This window comes from Pyrus communis, chromosome 7 (assembly GCF_041283825.1).
Source record: "Pyrus communis isolate YQ-2024b chromosome 7, ASM4128382v1, whole genome shotgun sequence".
NCBI lineage: Eukaryota > Viridiplantae > Streptophyta > Magnoliopsida > Rosales > Rosaceae > Pyrus > Pyrus communis.
In genome coordinates this window covers 30,413,094-30,427,900 of record NC_142571.1, presented here as the reverse complement: position 1 = coordinate 30,427,900, position 14,807 = coordinate 30,413,094, and the positions used below count along the sequence as shown (strand labels likewise).

At 35.4% G+C, this 14,807-nt stretch overlaps 2 protein-coding genes across 40 annotated transcripts; one reads left to right on the top strand and one right to left on the bottom strand.

Moving 5' to 3' along the window:
• Positions 1-1,562: 1,562 nt before the first annotated feature.
• LOC137734684 (caffeic acid 3-O-methyltransferase) lies at positions 1,563-5,709 on the top strand. Its single transcript, XM_068473947.2, has 4 exons — positions 1,563-2,081; positions 3,553-3,863; positions 5,089-5,153; positions 5,280-5,709. The coding sequence occupies exons 1-4, from the start codon at positions 1,663-1,665 to the stop codon at positions 5,586-5,588; spliced, it is 1,104 nt and encodes a 367-aa protein (XP_068330048.2). The 5' UTR covers positions 1,563-1,662; the 3' UTR covers positions 5,589-5,709.
• On the bottom strand, positions 5,683-12,993 carry LOC137735683 (uncharacterized). 39 transcript variants are annotated; one of them, XR_015964301.1, is made up of 13 exons: positions 12,757-12,896; positions 11,936-11,967; positions 11,783-11,845; positions 11,411-11,577; positions 11,127-11,190; positions 9,078-10,098; positions 8,585-8,902; positions 8,207-8,275; positions 8,060-8,094; positions 7,558-7,585; positions 7,415-7,464; positions 6,979-7,117; positions 5,683-5,951 (listed from the first exon to the last, which is right to left on the bottom strand). XR_015964301.1 is itself a non-coding variant. In XM_088697099.1 (13 exons), exons 1-5 carry the CDS (start codon positions 12,952-12,954, stop codon positions 11,532-11,534), a joined length of 393 nt encoding a protein of 130 aa, XP_088553225.1. In that variant the 5' UTR covers positions 12,955-12,993; the 3' UTR covers positions 5,683-5,951; positions 6,979-7,117; positions 7,558-7,585; positions 8,060-8,094; positions 8,207-8,275; positions 8,585-8,902; positions 9,078-10,098; positions 11,127-11,190; positions 11,411-11,531. The 39 variants fall into 39 exon arrangements, 1 of the variants encoding a protein (XP_088553225.1); XM_088697099.1 differs by lacking the exon at positions 7,415-7,464 and adding an exon at positions 12,354-12,407 and having other exon boundaries at positions 12,757-12,993; XR_015964297.1 differs by having other exon boundaries at positions 8,060-8,142; positions 8,585-10,098.
• Between the last annotated feature and the right edge of the window lie 1,814 nt (positions 12,994-14,807).

The following is a 14,807-nucleotide window of genomic DNA, read 5'->3' as shown; positions in this document are numbered from 1 at the left end:
TTCATAGTTAAATTTCTTACTTTAAATTATAGCTTTCAGGCTTGCTATTGTGTAACTTTATGTAAGTAACAAAAAAATTTAACCATTTGATCTCATAGTAATAATTTTAGTTTAGCCCACCCATTAAATAATTCATGGCTCCACTATTGCCTATTTAAATAAATAAATAAAACTATACTAATTTATCACCGGCACTACGCACCTCTTAAGATGTTTTGAACACAACATTCATGATTTTTTTTTTATTATATTTTTCTTTCCCCTTCATGTGAACACCATCAACTTTCACTTATCCTTCCAATTTTTATTCTTTTCTCTCTTCCCATTTATATTTATATTTTATTTTATGATGACCAAATTACTCATGCATTATTTGATATATTATATTAGGCTGATTTTGGATTTTTTTTAGTTGAGAGGCAATTTTGTCCTTATATTTTTGTCGAAGCCGAGACACCAAATCGAGAGTATTCATTGCCCTATTCGCTATATATATATATATATATATATATATATATATATATATATAATGATAGATGTTGAATGTTCCACTAAATACATTATTATCACTACTATAATATGTATTTGTTCTCTTGACATGAAAGATGGAGATTGCATCAAAGGGTTTTAAATTTAACCATTTTGAGTAACGTGCAACATTTATTCTCCCAGACAACTATGTGCTGGAATCCTTCATCCACCATTATCGTTTGTAATTTGGTGGCCGAAGCTTCTAACAAAACAAAATACAAAGATGTCCATACCCTTAACAGGTTTATGGGGAATGGATATGTAAGGTTATAGTATCGTTCTCTTTCATGATATATACAGTAATTTTTTTTTAAAGCAATACTCTATAATGGTGAATAATCTCTTTAAAGTCATAAAAAATTCATGTCCCATGTATAACCAGTTCTCTATATTGTATTAAGTTATAATTTTTCTTGGTCCCATCTTAAGGAAAGACGTCTCCATATAGTTGTAAATAATTGTCAATGAATACAAAAATATGCAAAAATATAAAATAATTGGGGCCCGATTTAACATCTCCTTTGGGAATGCTCTGAGTATCAAACTCGGTGCAAGGAGAGTAAAATAGAATTGGGGGAGGGAAATGGAGACACAGGAATAAGGGAAATGGGGTGTAGGCCCCACGGCCACACAAAATCCTCACATAAAAATAGTAATATTAAATTAAATATCATAATAATAATATAATATTGCACCATTTTTTATCATTTCACACAATTACAGCTATTTTATATAAAAGTTTATCAAACACTATCATACTACTTTTTTTTTTCCAAAAGCATTTTTACAAAAAAGTTTACCAAACACTCTGCTGCTTTATTTCACAGCTGCTTATTCTCACAGTGCAACAGAATCAACTTTTTTGCAAAGCATATCAATACCAAACCAGCTCTAAAACTCTTGTGAACTCTCGACAATTTAAAATTAATTTTCATGACAACGTTACAAAACATTGGTACCATCACAATGGTGGTGGGTAAGCAAACAAATCCCTATATATTGCCACTTAGTACACCCATTAGTATATCCATCTCTTCCACTCTCAGTCCTTCTCCCATCCTCTCTCTCTCTCTCTCTCTCTCTCTCTCTCTCTCTCTCTCTCTCTCTCTCCACCAACACCAAATCCAACAAATGGGTTCGACCGGAGAGACTCAGATGACTCCAACCCAAGTCTCCGACGAAGAAACCAACCTCTTCGCCATGCAGCTAGCCAGCGCCTCCATTCCCCCCATGGTGCTCAAGGCAGCCCTCGAGCTCGACCTCCTCGAGATCATGGCGAAAGCCGGGCCTGGCGCTTTCGTTTCTCCGGCGGACTTAGCTTCGCAGCTGCCAACCAAGAACCCTGACGCCCCTGTCATCCTGGACCGCATGCTGCGCCTCCTGGCCAGCTACTCGATCCTCACTTACTCCCTCCGCAAGCTTCCCGATGGCAAAGTAGAGCGGCTGTACGGCCTCGGCCCCGTCTGCAAGTTATTGACAAAGAATGAGGATGGTGTTTCCATTGCTCCTCTCTTACTCCTGACTCAGGACAAGGTCTTTGTTGAGAGCTGGTAATTACCATTATTCTTCTTAGTTTATCAACTTAATTTGATCGTTAACAAGCATTTATTAATGGGTTTTAAATAGGTTGATTAGAATAAAATCATAAAAATGTTACTAACTGCGAATTGTGGCTTGAATATGTGATTGGTTTCTATTTTTCCTATTGTGTTCTTCTTTTGGTTTTTTCTTTTTTTTTTTTTTTTAAACACCCTATCGTGTTTTTTTTTGTTCATATTACTTTTGGCCGATTTAGTGGTTAGGGACGGACATTGACACATCCCAACCTAAATCGAGGCATACTAGCCGTCACGTGATGGTGACGTAGCCATGTGCGCAATACGGAGCTCCTAAGGGGGTGGATTGTAACATCCTACATTGTCCAGGGAAGTGGATCATGTAAGCCTTACATGCATATTCCCATCTCTACCTAACACAAGGCCTTTTGGGAGCTCATTGGCTTTGGTTTAGCGAGTTCGCGCATGAGCAATCCCAGGATGGGTGACCCACTGGGAAGTTCTCGTGTGAGTTCCCATAAACAAAATCATAAGGGCGTGGTCAAGGCCCAAAGTGGGCAATATTGTGCTACGGTGGAATCGAGCCCGCGATGTGGTGGGGACCCAGGCCGGGATGTGACAGACATGATTGGAAATTTATCACACCACAATGTTTCAATTTCAAACCTTTCTTTCTTATTAATCTTTTTCCTTTGTATAACTCTACGTTTTAATTATTTTATTTTTCCATAGGTACGGTAGATTAAGTTAGATAATTTATGTTACATGAAAACAAAATACTAATTGATAAAACAAAAATAAAATAAATTTCATGTCACGTTGAATCCCCTCCATCTGCAAAACCTAGTCTCTAAACAAAGCAAATCCAATTACATAAAACATAATAACTTTTCACATCCAATTTCCTCTAATCTTTCATCAAATATCTAAAAGTCAATCCAATTGTATAAACCCTAATTATTGTTCACATCAATTCAATTCTACCTTTTATCAATAATATCCAAACTCAATTAGTTACAAAACCTCAAAATTGGGTTTCCCTTCTTCTTGAACGTGTGAACCCTTTTTTTTATATTTTTTGACAGTGGTGAAAATTTTGAAACAGGTCATTCTCCTTTTTCATATGTGAAAAGCAAAAAAAAAAAAAAAAAAAAAAAAAAAACACACTCATGAGGAGAGAAGGGGAGTGAACGATCGAGAGAGAGATGAGAGAAATGAAGGGGATGTGGGGGAGAGAGACGGTTGGAAAAGAAAATGGAAGGTTTCACGCGAGAAATTTTTTTAATTTAATCAGTTTGCAGAATTATTTGTTTCGGTGTAATAGGAATTATTTAAGTTGATAGTTTAACCTACCCATAAGATTAATTTGAAAGTTTATATGAAAACAAAACCGCACGGGTCCTCAAAATAAGGACCTTAAGAGATCAGTATTCGTGACATGTATGCTTGTTTTGGCCTTGTGCAGGTACCACTTGAAAGATGCTGTTCTTGAAGGAGGAATTGCATTCAACAAGGCCTATGGAATGACTACTTTTGAGTACCATGGCACTGACCTTAGATTCAACAAGGTTTTTAACAGGGCAATGGCTGACCACTCTAGCATTGCCATGAAGAAACTTCTTGAGACCTACATGGGCTTTGAGGGCCTCACATCCGTCGTTGATGTTGGTGGTGGTATCGGCAGTGTTATTCACATGATTGTCTCTAAGTACCCCTCAATTAAGGGCATTAACTTCGACTTGCCTCATGTCATCAAAGATGCTCCCCAATATCCTGGTATGTTCTTCGTTTCTGATCATGTTTGTTGTTAGTTACTGTTTGGGCCTGAATAACAACTTGAGCTGAGATGAGTTGACCCAAGGACCATGGTTCTCAACCTAGTAAAATCTTTCAAGTTAGTGGGATTTTAGGCCAGGAGTAGGATCAGTTCAACTGAGTCCTCTTGGAGGTAGGACTATGAAAAGTTTAAGTATAGGGGTGACTTGGTCGAGTCCTACACAAACTGAAATTGCAAAGATCAGTATAAACTATGGATAAATATGAATTATTCCAAGGATCTGAATGCCTACGCGACCATATAAAGATGAATGAATCTCCATAGGACTAGGTTTAGAGTTCTAATGAGAGTGAGAGAGGCCGAGACTAAATAGAGACGAACTTTTGACTAAGAAGGCATAAAGGGAATATTCAAGCAAATATTGAGCAAACACAATCCCATTAGGACTCTGCCTTGGCATACTTGTTTATCCTGAAAGCTTTGCTTATAAATAGAAGAGGCTCTTCAACATTGAAAGCCCCTTCAACTCAACAAACAACTTAAACAATTTACACGAAAACCTACGCTCTACGCGAAACCCTTCTCACACCCCTGAGAAGAAAACCAATTGTCCTAACCCAGTGGAGCAGCAGAACCAGACAATTTAGGAGCACCTTTAGTTTGGATAAGTGAACAACACTGTTGTTCGTTGGTAGGTTATTTATTCAAGTCTTGGCGGGTAAAGAGTTTGCAATTCTTTCGCCTAAATAGGTCATCTCAATAGTTCCTCATTAAAATGAGGTGTTACCTAATTACCATTTGTTCAGCATAGTGAAAGTCGAACCAGTTGTTGAACCTCGCAGTGATCTAGTAAACTTGTCTTCAGGTTCTAGAACCCAAGGCCGAGATGTGTTCCTTCTTCTGCCCAAATCGCTCAGGTGTAGAACTCAGTAGTGCATTCCCCACTACCACCACATCAATTATACTTGCCTGACCAAGTTTGGTTGTGAATTGGCACACCCACATTCATTATTCTTAAGTTAACTCATAATCATTCAGCATGCGCACCAAATAGACATTGTAATTTCTAGTGTCAACAGTTACTTAAAAGCATTCACCTTTACACTTGATCTCTCTGAAGTACGATTTCTCTTCCTCTAATATTTGCTTATATAAAAACAAATCATGTTTGTACTATTTATCATTTTTGCTAACGAATATGAGGTCTATGAATGTTGGATATAGGTGTGGAGCATGTTGGAGGAGATATGTTTGTAAGTGTTCCAAAGGGAGATGCAATTGTCATGAAAGTGAGTTATTATTTATCCAAAAGAGAGTCAATGACTATTTTGTAATGCTAATATCAATTTTTTAAGCTTAGTTGCTTAATATATTTGGAACTAATATCATATCATATCATGTATGCAATCTTATAGCATATATGTCACGATTGGAGTGACGAGCATTGCTTGAAACTTTTGAAGAACTGCTACGCTGCGCTCCCCGACAATGGGAAGGTGATTCTTGTTGAGATCATTATTCCGGTATCTCCAGACAGCAGCCTTGCCACCAAGTTAGCTAACCATGTCGACGTGATCATGTTAGCTAACAACCCCGGCGGAAAAGAGAGGACGGAGGATGAGTTTGAGGTCTTGGCCAAGGGATCTGGATTCCAAGGCTTCCGCGTCATGTGCTCCGCTTTCGACGGCAATGTCATTGAATTTCTTAAGAAGAATTTGATATAACCTTGGCTATGGTATGCTGCCATATGCATCCATATTTCTTTGGTTTTTGATATAGTGACCATAAGTAGACTTTCATGTATTCCACAAAAAGTAGTAAGAAAAGGATTTTACGTTGCTTATATGTTATAAACAAGCAACTTAGCCCGAGCGATGCCACGGGTCTAAAACCATGTTAAACGTTTAAAATATATTGAAACATATTTACTTCTATATCAAAACATATTTACATCCTTATGATCAATAAAAAACAAAAGATACATGTTTGTACAATATACTACAACGCTCTGAGGCTCATGTCTTTAGTTCTAGTGATTCATACTTCCTCAGCAAATCAACCATTTGTTCTTTACCAATGTCCAAGGCCTGTTATGGAGAAGGCAAATGGAGTATAAATGTCAATGGAGCTACCAACACGTAACTTAAATTTAGTTAAAGTATATTAAATTTAAAAGCAAGAAATTAGAAGATAACTAAATCATGTAGAAAGTCGTAATAATAATCATAATTTAGATGAAACACATGAAATTGGAGTGGCCTTAATGCATGTATATCGAATTCGAAATAGAAGAAAATTCAATTAGGCTGGAATGGAAAATTTTAAGCTTTTAACATAATAAATTCGATGGCACATACCGCTCATTCGATATGTGGTATGACAAAACTCAAACTTATCCAAGTTTACACAATCATACTTGGCACTCGTCAGTTTTCACCTATTACAAATGCAGAGCAGCACTACATTCCAAAGTTAATTTCAATAGGAAATACTACTCTCCAATGATTTTTCCGATCAAAGGAAAAGAAGTCTTCAATGATTAGGTGATGTGACTCAATCGACAAAGGCAAGCAGAGATCGCCACCTACCTATTCCAAAGCTAAAATTTCAAGTGGAAATCTATATAATGATTTGGTGAGATGACTCAAATGTGAGAACCAAGCACAGAGCACTGAAAAATAAACCTCAGTAATCGAGCAACAAAATCACAAACCAAGGGATGCAGCTATTAGGATGTACTCGGTTATCCATAAGAATACATAACCTACTACCTAAAGCCTATAATGTTATATCACCAACAGTCATAGATAAGAACCAAATTAAGCACCATAATCCAAAACACATGATTTTATCAAGCAAAGAGAGGGAAACAATTTCACCATAACAAAATCATAAGGAACCAAGTTTCAGCCAACAACCAATCAAAATAACACCACACAAACACCAAAAGTTGCATCAATTCCACACAAAAATATAAACTTGTACGGAAATTACTACGACTAGAACAAAAGTCAAGCTAACAGAAATACCAATATTTCCAACAAAAAGAGAAAAAAATAAAAAAAACCGCAAAACAAAAATCCAACATATTGTATAGAAAGATAGCAGCTTTACCTCCCCAAAGAACAATAATTGAAATTTCAGCACTTGGATTTGTTGGGTGGTAGCAGTGGAATCAACTCGGTATTCAACTGTTCATTCTCAGCTTTTCATGTTATTGTTCAGTCCTCTTTATCTTAATAAAGTTTATTTCCTGGAAAAAAAAAAAAAAAGATTTTTACTATTGGATTAAAACTAACACGTAATATAGAACTTCTGTGTTTCACTTTCTTATTGGTCCAAGGCTCGAGAAAAGTATTTCATGAGTTGCCAAAAAAAAAAAAAAAAGTCAAGAAAATGAAAATAGTTGTTCTATATCATCCTATTGAAACCATTAAAATAGTTTTTACATTATGCGAAGCAAATTATATGAAAGTAAAATTCAATTGAAATGTCAATTAACGGAAGATCTAAATTGTTCATATATTAAATCATCATATAAGCAGAGGACCTTTTTACCACAACTTGATCCACACTGTTAGCAACTGAAACAGTTTGATTCTTTATAAACAAAAGGAAGAGGAAAAGAGAAAGACAATCAGCATTTGAAATCAAACGATCATATTGAGATACAAAAACTTAATATTTGCTTACCCCCCCTCCTCTTGACTTTCAACTCCCCCTGCATATTTTTAAAAAAAAATTACAGATTAAATTAAATAAAAACAATTCCATAAAATTAATCACACATTACATTTGAGTAATCATAAAAATCGAGTGTATATAGGTTGAATTATGGACAATTTACCATGGCTCAGTCAAGTAAGGACCAATTGTAAAAAGTAACATGAAGTCAAAGTGTAATGAAAAAAAAGAAGATGAAATATAGAAAGTAATATTATCACAAAAACAGCAGCAAGAGACCTTAATTAATTAAGGTGGCTTATTTTAGCGAGCAAAGAAAAGCTAACAATTAACAAAGCATGGATTTATTTGAGGAAAAAACACAGGATGAAATAACATTCTCTTTCCAAAAGAATATAAAAATACTACCAGTGATTCAAAAATATTAGTTAACACAAACAAACAGCAACAAAAGCCATTAGACATAAGGTAAAGTACCAAAAACTTGATCCAAGAAAAAAGAATCATTTACCTCTACGGCTTTAACCATGTGATGGGGAACTTCCTCTTTCCCATTTAAATGGTGGATTGAATACCAAACATGCAAGTCAACAACTAAGATTGTTACTACAGATTATTCAAGAACTAATTACCAAAAACAACACTCTGAGGTTCATACCTTTAGTTTTTGTTCATTTATTATTTTTCTCAGTAAATCAACCATTTGTTCTTTATCAATTTCCAAGACCTGTTATAGAGAAGGCAAATAGAGCATAAAAACTTAACTGGGTTAGCAACATGTAACTTAAATATACTTAAGAAAGTATATTTAATTCAAAACCAATGAAATTAGAAGATATCTAAATCATGTGGAAAGTCATGAACTCAAGAACTAAACTATCCCAGTGAGTCTGAAATTGAGAGATACCCATTAACAAACATTTCAACGATTTGGGAGATACCCATCAACTTTTCGACTTGAGAGATACCCATATCGATTTTTCAAGATTGATAGAGAAAATGAGGAACCCAAATAATTAGGGAGGTTTATATATACCTGGCGAATGGAAAGGAGAACCAAGAGGGGTTTCCAAAACCCCGTCTTGAAAAGAAAGAAGGAGATCGAGGTCGTCCTGACGTTTAGACATGCTTTCGCTCTCTCTCTTCGTCTTCTGCGTCTGTGATTTTTGTTACAGACTTTGCTTGCAACAATCGAGGTAGGTGGAGGGTCGATGAGGAGGAACTTGAGCTCCTTCTGCAGTCTGAGGTTGAGAGCGATGGAAAATGAAGAGATTTATCCCCTTCAGATATCAATCCCCAAATCCTCTTCAACAATTCGGATTAGCCAACACTTTGGCCTGAAGCCAAAATCTGTCTACAAAAGCTCTACCTCACTCAAGTGGGCAAACTCCCAAAATAATATGAAAATTAACCAAATCCATACACCCTTCCAAAACCCTAGCAATCGATATAAATTTGAAACCAAAAATAATTTCAAGGAAATTGATAGATAATCAAATTTATTTGAGGAGATGAAGAGGGTAACCTACTTTAGTACAATTTAACTCTAATTCATCCTTCTGGGTTGCCCTCCTTACTCTTTTGGTATACTATCTCATCCACAAACAGGTGTTTCTCACGGCAGTGCCTTCTGACCAAGTTAAATGGATCATACTCATCCAGCCATCTTGCCCGCTCTGATGGAGCAATCTTTCTTCAATTAATCTACCTTCGTTGGGTACCTATGACTGAGTTTTGGGTTGTGGATTTAAGATTTCTCGTTCTAGGGTTTGATGGAGTCTGCAGCCAGTTGGAGAAAGATTGAAGCGGTGGAAAGGAAGCAACGAAACCGCTAGAGAAGAAAATTAAAAGGGAATAAAACCATGAGAGCAAGATTGAAGCGGTGGAAAGGATGAACAATGAGTCGAGGAGACAAAGGGAAGAAGCAGCAAAAACCCAAGCGTCCCATTTTGCTCTCCGTTTGACAGCAAAGCAAACTGGCAAAATTGAAATAACAGCAAAATAGGCGACGGTAAAATCGGATATACATTATAGAAGTAACAGTGAATTGAGTCTAAAAGGACATAACGGGAATTAAAACGAAAGTTACTCTTTTAGTATATACCAGAGATTTATGCCCGCACGTTGCTGCGGGATTGAAAATAGTATCAAATGATCTAGATTAAAACAATCAATTCAATCAAGATCCATATTCTCAACAAATTGAAACGGAGAACGTGATCAAGGATTTGATCACAATGCACAGCGAATCAACAACTAATACTCAATACTACACAATCCAAATAGTAACGATATTAAGTTATTTTTTAAACCTGATTGTACCAAGCGATTCTTTCAATAATATGATAAATTAAATAAAAGATCACTACCAATAGTTTAGATTAAAACAACCAATAGTTCCCCAAAAACCATTTAAGTAGAGTTAAAAAAAAGGGGTTAGTCATGACCAAATTTAAGAAGTCACTAAAACCAATGCTCAATTGGAAACCTCATTGTATTCCATGCATGCAATGACTACAAGTCTGCTAATATGTTCACAGTCATGTTGACCTGTATAAAGAAAAACTCATTTAGTTCATAGCAAATTGTGGGTCATTCTAAATATAAAAACTTCCTTTTTCAATCACCCATCTAAATAAAAAAAATCAACTCCAAAATTGATGATCAGAAGTATAACTAAATGAAATGGGAAAACAGTTCAAGAACCTGCCAATGTCAAGTACTATGAATTTGTGGGATTAAAAATTGTATGAAAGATTGTGTCATAGAATATTACTAAAATTTACATTGAAAACGTTAGAAATTTTTTTACATACAATATACTCATTTACAAAAGAAACCAGAGCCACTGCAACGAACAGAGATATCAACCAATCATCACAGAACAAAACCAGTAAATACAGCATTCACAGAACTGAGTGACTCTTACAAAATCCAAACAATCCAAACATAGAATTTTAGCTTGTTGGTATCAGATGATTAACTCTAATTACACTAACGCGGACACTATCTCTGAAGAAAACTAAAGAGAATGACAAAAGTTGTGAAGAGTTATCAACCAAAGTACAAAGACCATAAAGCATGAAATGTTCAAGAAGAGCAGAATTCCACTCAACTGATGCATATTGCTGTCATAGCTCTGAGAATAGCTAACTAAACCAATCTAACTCTAAAGGCAGCCATCATAAATTGGAAAGCTCATTTGATAAAAGGCTATATTAAAAAAAGGTTCATGTATATGCCCAATTATACAAACAATTTTGCTCAGGAATGCCTTTCCAACCTCCTACAGCAGTAGACTTTGCATGCACAATTTGATAGTGTTTCTACCAGATAATATAGCCAATGGGATTAACAATTATTAAAGTTGACCCTGTACCATTAAGATATATAAGAAAATAACTATTTAATCAAAAATGAAGATCTAAAAGCTAGCCACTGTACATGTTCTGTCCATTCTATTCTACCATTGAAGCATGCATGTTAAGAAAATTTTGTGAATCTAAACGTTTATTTCAAACAAAGCATGTCCATTCAGCTCTTAAAACCGAAAGACAAGATTTAGGTTTCTTTCTTACCCAAATCCACCAATTTGAATCAAATCTCTGCAACCCTTCTAATCAAACGCAAATTAATACAACTCTGCAATCAATAAACAAAACGCAAGTTAATACAACACTGCAATCAATAAACAAAACCCACATCAAAAATTCAACAAAGAAAGAGAATCCAGAAACCAAACCTATCAATCAATTCCTAAAATCAACAATAACGAAAAAATTTCAATAAATAAGTATCTAACTCCACAAATAAACACAGCCCATATCAACTAATTCACAAAAATTAATAACTAAAGAATTACCTTCCAAGAGATGTAGACTCCGAGTAGGCTTCCAATAATGATTAGATCAATAAGAAAATAGTTGTAGATCATGGGATATCACTTTGGGATTTTCTTGGTTTACATTTTCTTTTAAAATGGGTTAATACTTGATCATCCAGTCCTCCAACTTTTTGTTTCTCAATCTTCTGCAAGAGGATTGAAATCAGAACCATTAAGTTTCAGAAGAACAAAGTCAAAGGAAAAAAATGGTGTCTCCTACGTCAAACAATGAAAATGCAAATTCCCTGGACGTAAAAGAAGGCAAGCGTGGAATGCTTACTCAAGCTCACCAAAAACAAAAAACGATTCCATCCAACAAAAGAATCAGGAAAAAGAACAAAAATTATATACCTTGTTGATAAAGAGCTTGCAAAGCCACAGATAAAAACTGGAAAATTCGAGCAACAACTTTTGCTGCAACTCAAAATCAAAGCAGATCAGAAAAGTACACCCAAAGCTTGAAAAAAATTAAATCACACACAATCAGAAAAATAGAAAATTCACCAGTAAACGTTTGATCGTATCCTTAACTTTTCCTGAAATCAAAAATCAAAACACAACAGAGAACCACGCATAAACCACGAAAAAAATTATATATTAAAATCCCATGTGGCAAGAAAACCAAATAACTCACCAAAGAACTTTAGATCGCATATCACACAATAATGTTATTGTTAACATCCTCTTCGGTTCTATAAAATCAGAAAAAGAAAATTTGCATAGAAAACCCATTTTGATATTCATATTAATTATAAACTCACATCATGTGGCATTTTTCAGATGCAGGAAAAAAGAACAAATGAATTCCCACGAATGTAAATCTTATAAAAAAAAATTTAAAAAAAAAAAAAATATATATATATATATATATATATATTAATTCCACAACAAAACCCAAAAGTGAGCAACCAAAGTTTCCCACCTTAAGCACAAATGTCTTCGACAAAAGTTTCAGAAAAATAAAAATCTGAATCCCCTGAAATTCAAAAGAAAACCTGATTATACACCCACATGCAAAACCCGATGGCACAAAAAAAAAAAAAAAAAAAAAAAAACCCAAAAATGAGAAGAGAAACAATTTCAACAGAAAATCCATTTACAAATCCATTTGTCAAGACCCACAACACAACCTAACTAAAAAACTCACGGATTAAAAGTTTCTCCCCAAAAACCCCATCTCTATCATCAAACGAAAACTCCGAAAGCAACAACCCATTTAAAATTGAACCCACAAAAATTAAAAGCTTCTAACATCTAAAATTGAACAGAACACAATCCATACAATTGCATAAAAAAGTTGTAGATGCAAGATTAGAAGAACTCACCACAAAACTATCCACTTTGAGACCAACAGAGGCGAAGAGATGAGAGAGCAGACGGCTACGAAAGAAGAGAAGCAAAAGAAATGGGAAAAAATAAATGGACCAAAAGCAGTGAAAAGGAAACACAGCAGAAGGAAGCAAATGAAAGAGCCCTTGCTTTTCCAACCTACTTCCCTTACACGATGAGCAACACGTGTGCATGAGGGCATATTAGTAATTTAACTGTGCAACTCACAATAAAAAGCTGAGAATGAATAGCTAATGAAGGACAAATCCGTCCTTTTACTATTTCTGAACAGTGCTAATATATATGATGATATAATTTGGATTCATACTTATGCAATGAGGTCTAACACAACAAAAATCTGGTGTACAACGGGCAGATCAAGTGTTTGTGATGCCACAAGCACAAAATCAGGACCTCATTTATTTTCTCAACACTCAAACTTACATGTCAACAGAATTCGACATAACCGCTCATACACAAGAACACTTCTAAAACAGAGAAAATTGGAAAGAAATGAATTATAAAATGACATTTGTATTATTTTTATGACATACCTGTAAAATTATTACTCAGAATGTTCATTCAAACTAGTATTATGATCTAGAAAGTAAATCAACCAAATTACAATAGAATTCAATTCGGATAAGTGAACAACATTGTTGTTGGTTGGTAGGTTATCTATTCAAGTCTTGGCGGATGAAGAGTTTTTGCAATTCTTTTGCCTAAATAGGTCATCTCATTAGCTCCTCACCAAAATGAGGTGTTATCTAATTACCATTTGTTCGGCACAGTGAAAGCCAAACTAGTTATATAACCTCGTAGTGATCTAGTAAACTTGTCTTAAGGTTCTAGAATCCAAGGCCGAGACGTGTTCCTTCCTCTGCCCAAATCGCTCACGTGTAGAAGTCAGCAGTGCATTCACCACTACCACCACATCGATTATACTCGCCTGACCAAGTTCAGTTGCGAATTGGCACACCCACATTCATAAGAATAACGTAATTAGCTCATAATCACTCAACATTGCGCACCAAGTAGACATTGTAATTTCTAGTGTCAACAGTTACTAAAAGCATTCACCTTTACACTCAATCTCTCTCAAGTTCCGCTTCCTCTAATATTGCTTATATAAAAACAAATCATGTTTGTACCATTTATCATTTTTCCCAATGAATATGAGGTCTATGAATGTTGGATAGAGGTGTATAGCATGTTGGAGGAGACATGTTTGTAAGTGTTCCAAGGGGAGATGCAATTTTCATGAAGGTGAGTTATTATTTATTCAAATGAGAGTCGACGACTATTTTGTAGTGCTAATAACAATTTCTTAAGCTTAGCTGCTTAATGCATTTGGAACTAATATGCAATCTTGTATGCAATCTTGTAGTATATATGTCACAATTGGAGTGACGAGCAATGCTTGAAACTTCTGAACTGCTACGGTAGGTACGCTCCCCGACAATGGGAAAGTGATTCTTGTTGACATCATTATTCCGGTATCTCCAAACAGCAGCCTTGCTACCAAGCTAGCTAACCATGTCGACATGATCATGTTAGCTCACAAACCCGGCGGAAAAGAGAGGACGGACAAGGAGTTTGAGGCCTTGGCTAAGGGATCTGGATTCCAAGGCTTCCGCGTCATGTGCTCCGCTTTCAAGACCAATGTCATTGAATTTCTTAAGAAGAATTTGATATAACTTTGGCTATGGTATGCTGCCATATGCATCCATATTGCTTTGGTTTTTGATATGGTGACCCCATGTGGATTTTTCACCATAAGTAGACTTTCATATGTTCCCCCAAAAAAAAAAGTAAAAAGAAAGGGATTTTATGTTGCTTATATGTTATAAATGTGGATTCATACTTTTGCAACGAGGTCTAACAAAACAGAAATCTGGTGTACAAGGGGCAGATCATGTGTTTGTGCTGCCATAAGCACAAAATCAGAACCTCATGTATTTTCTCGACACTCAAACTTACCTGTCAATAGAATTCGACACACAACCACTCATACATAAGAACACTTCTAAAATAGAGAAAATTGGCA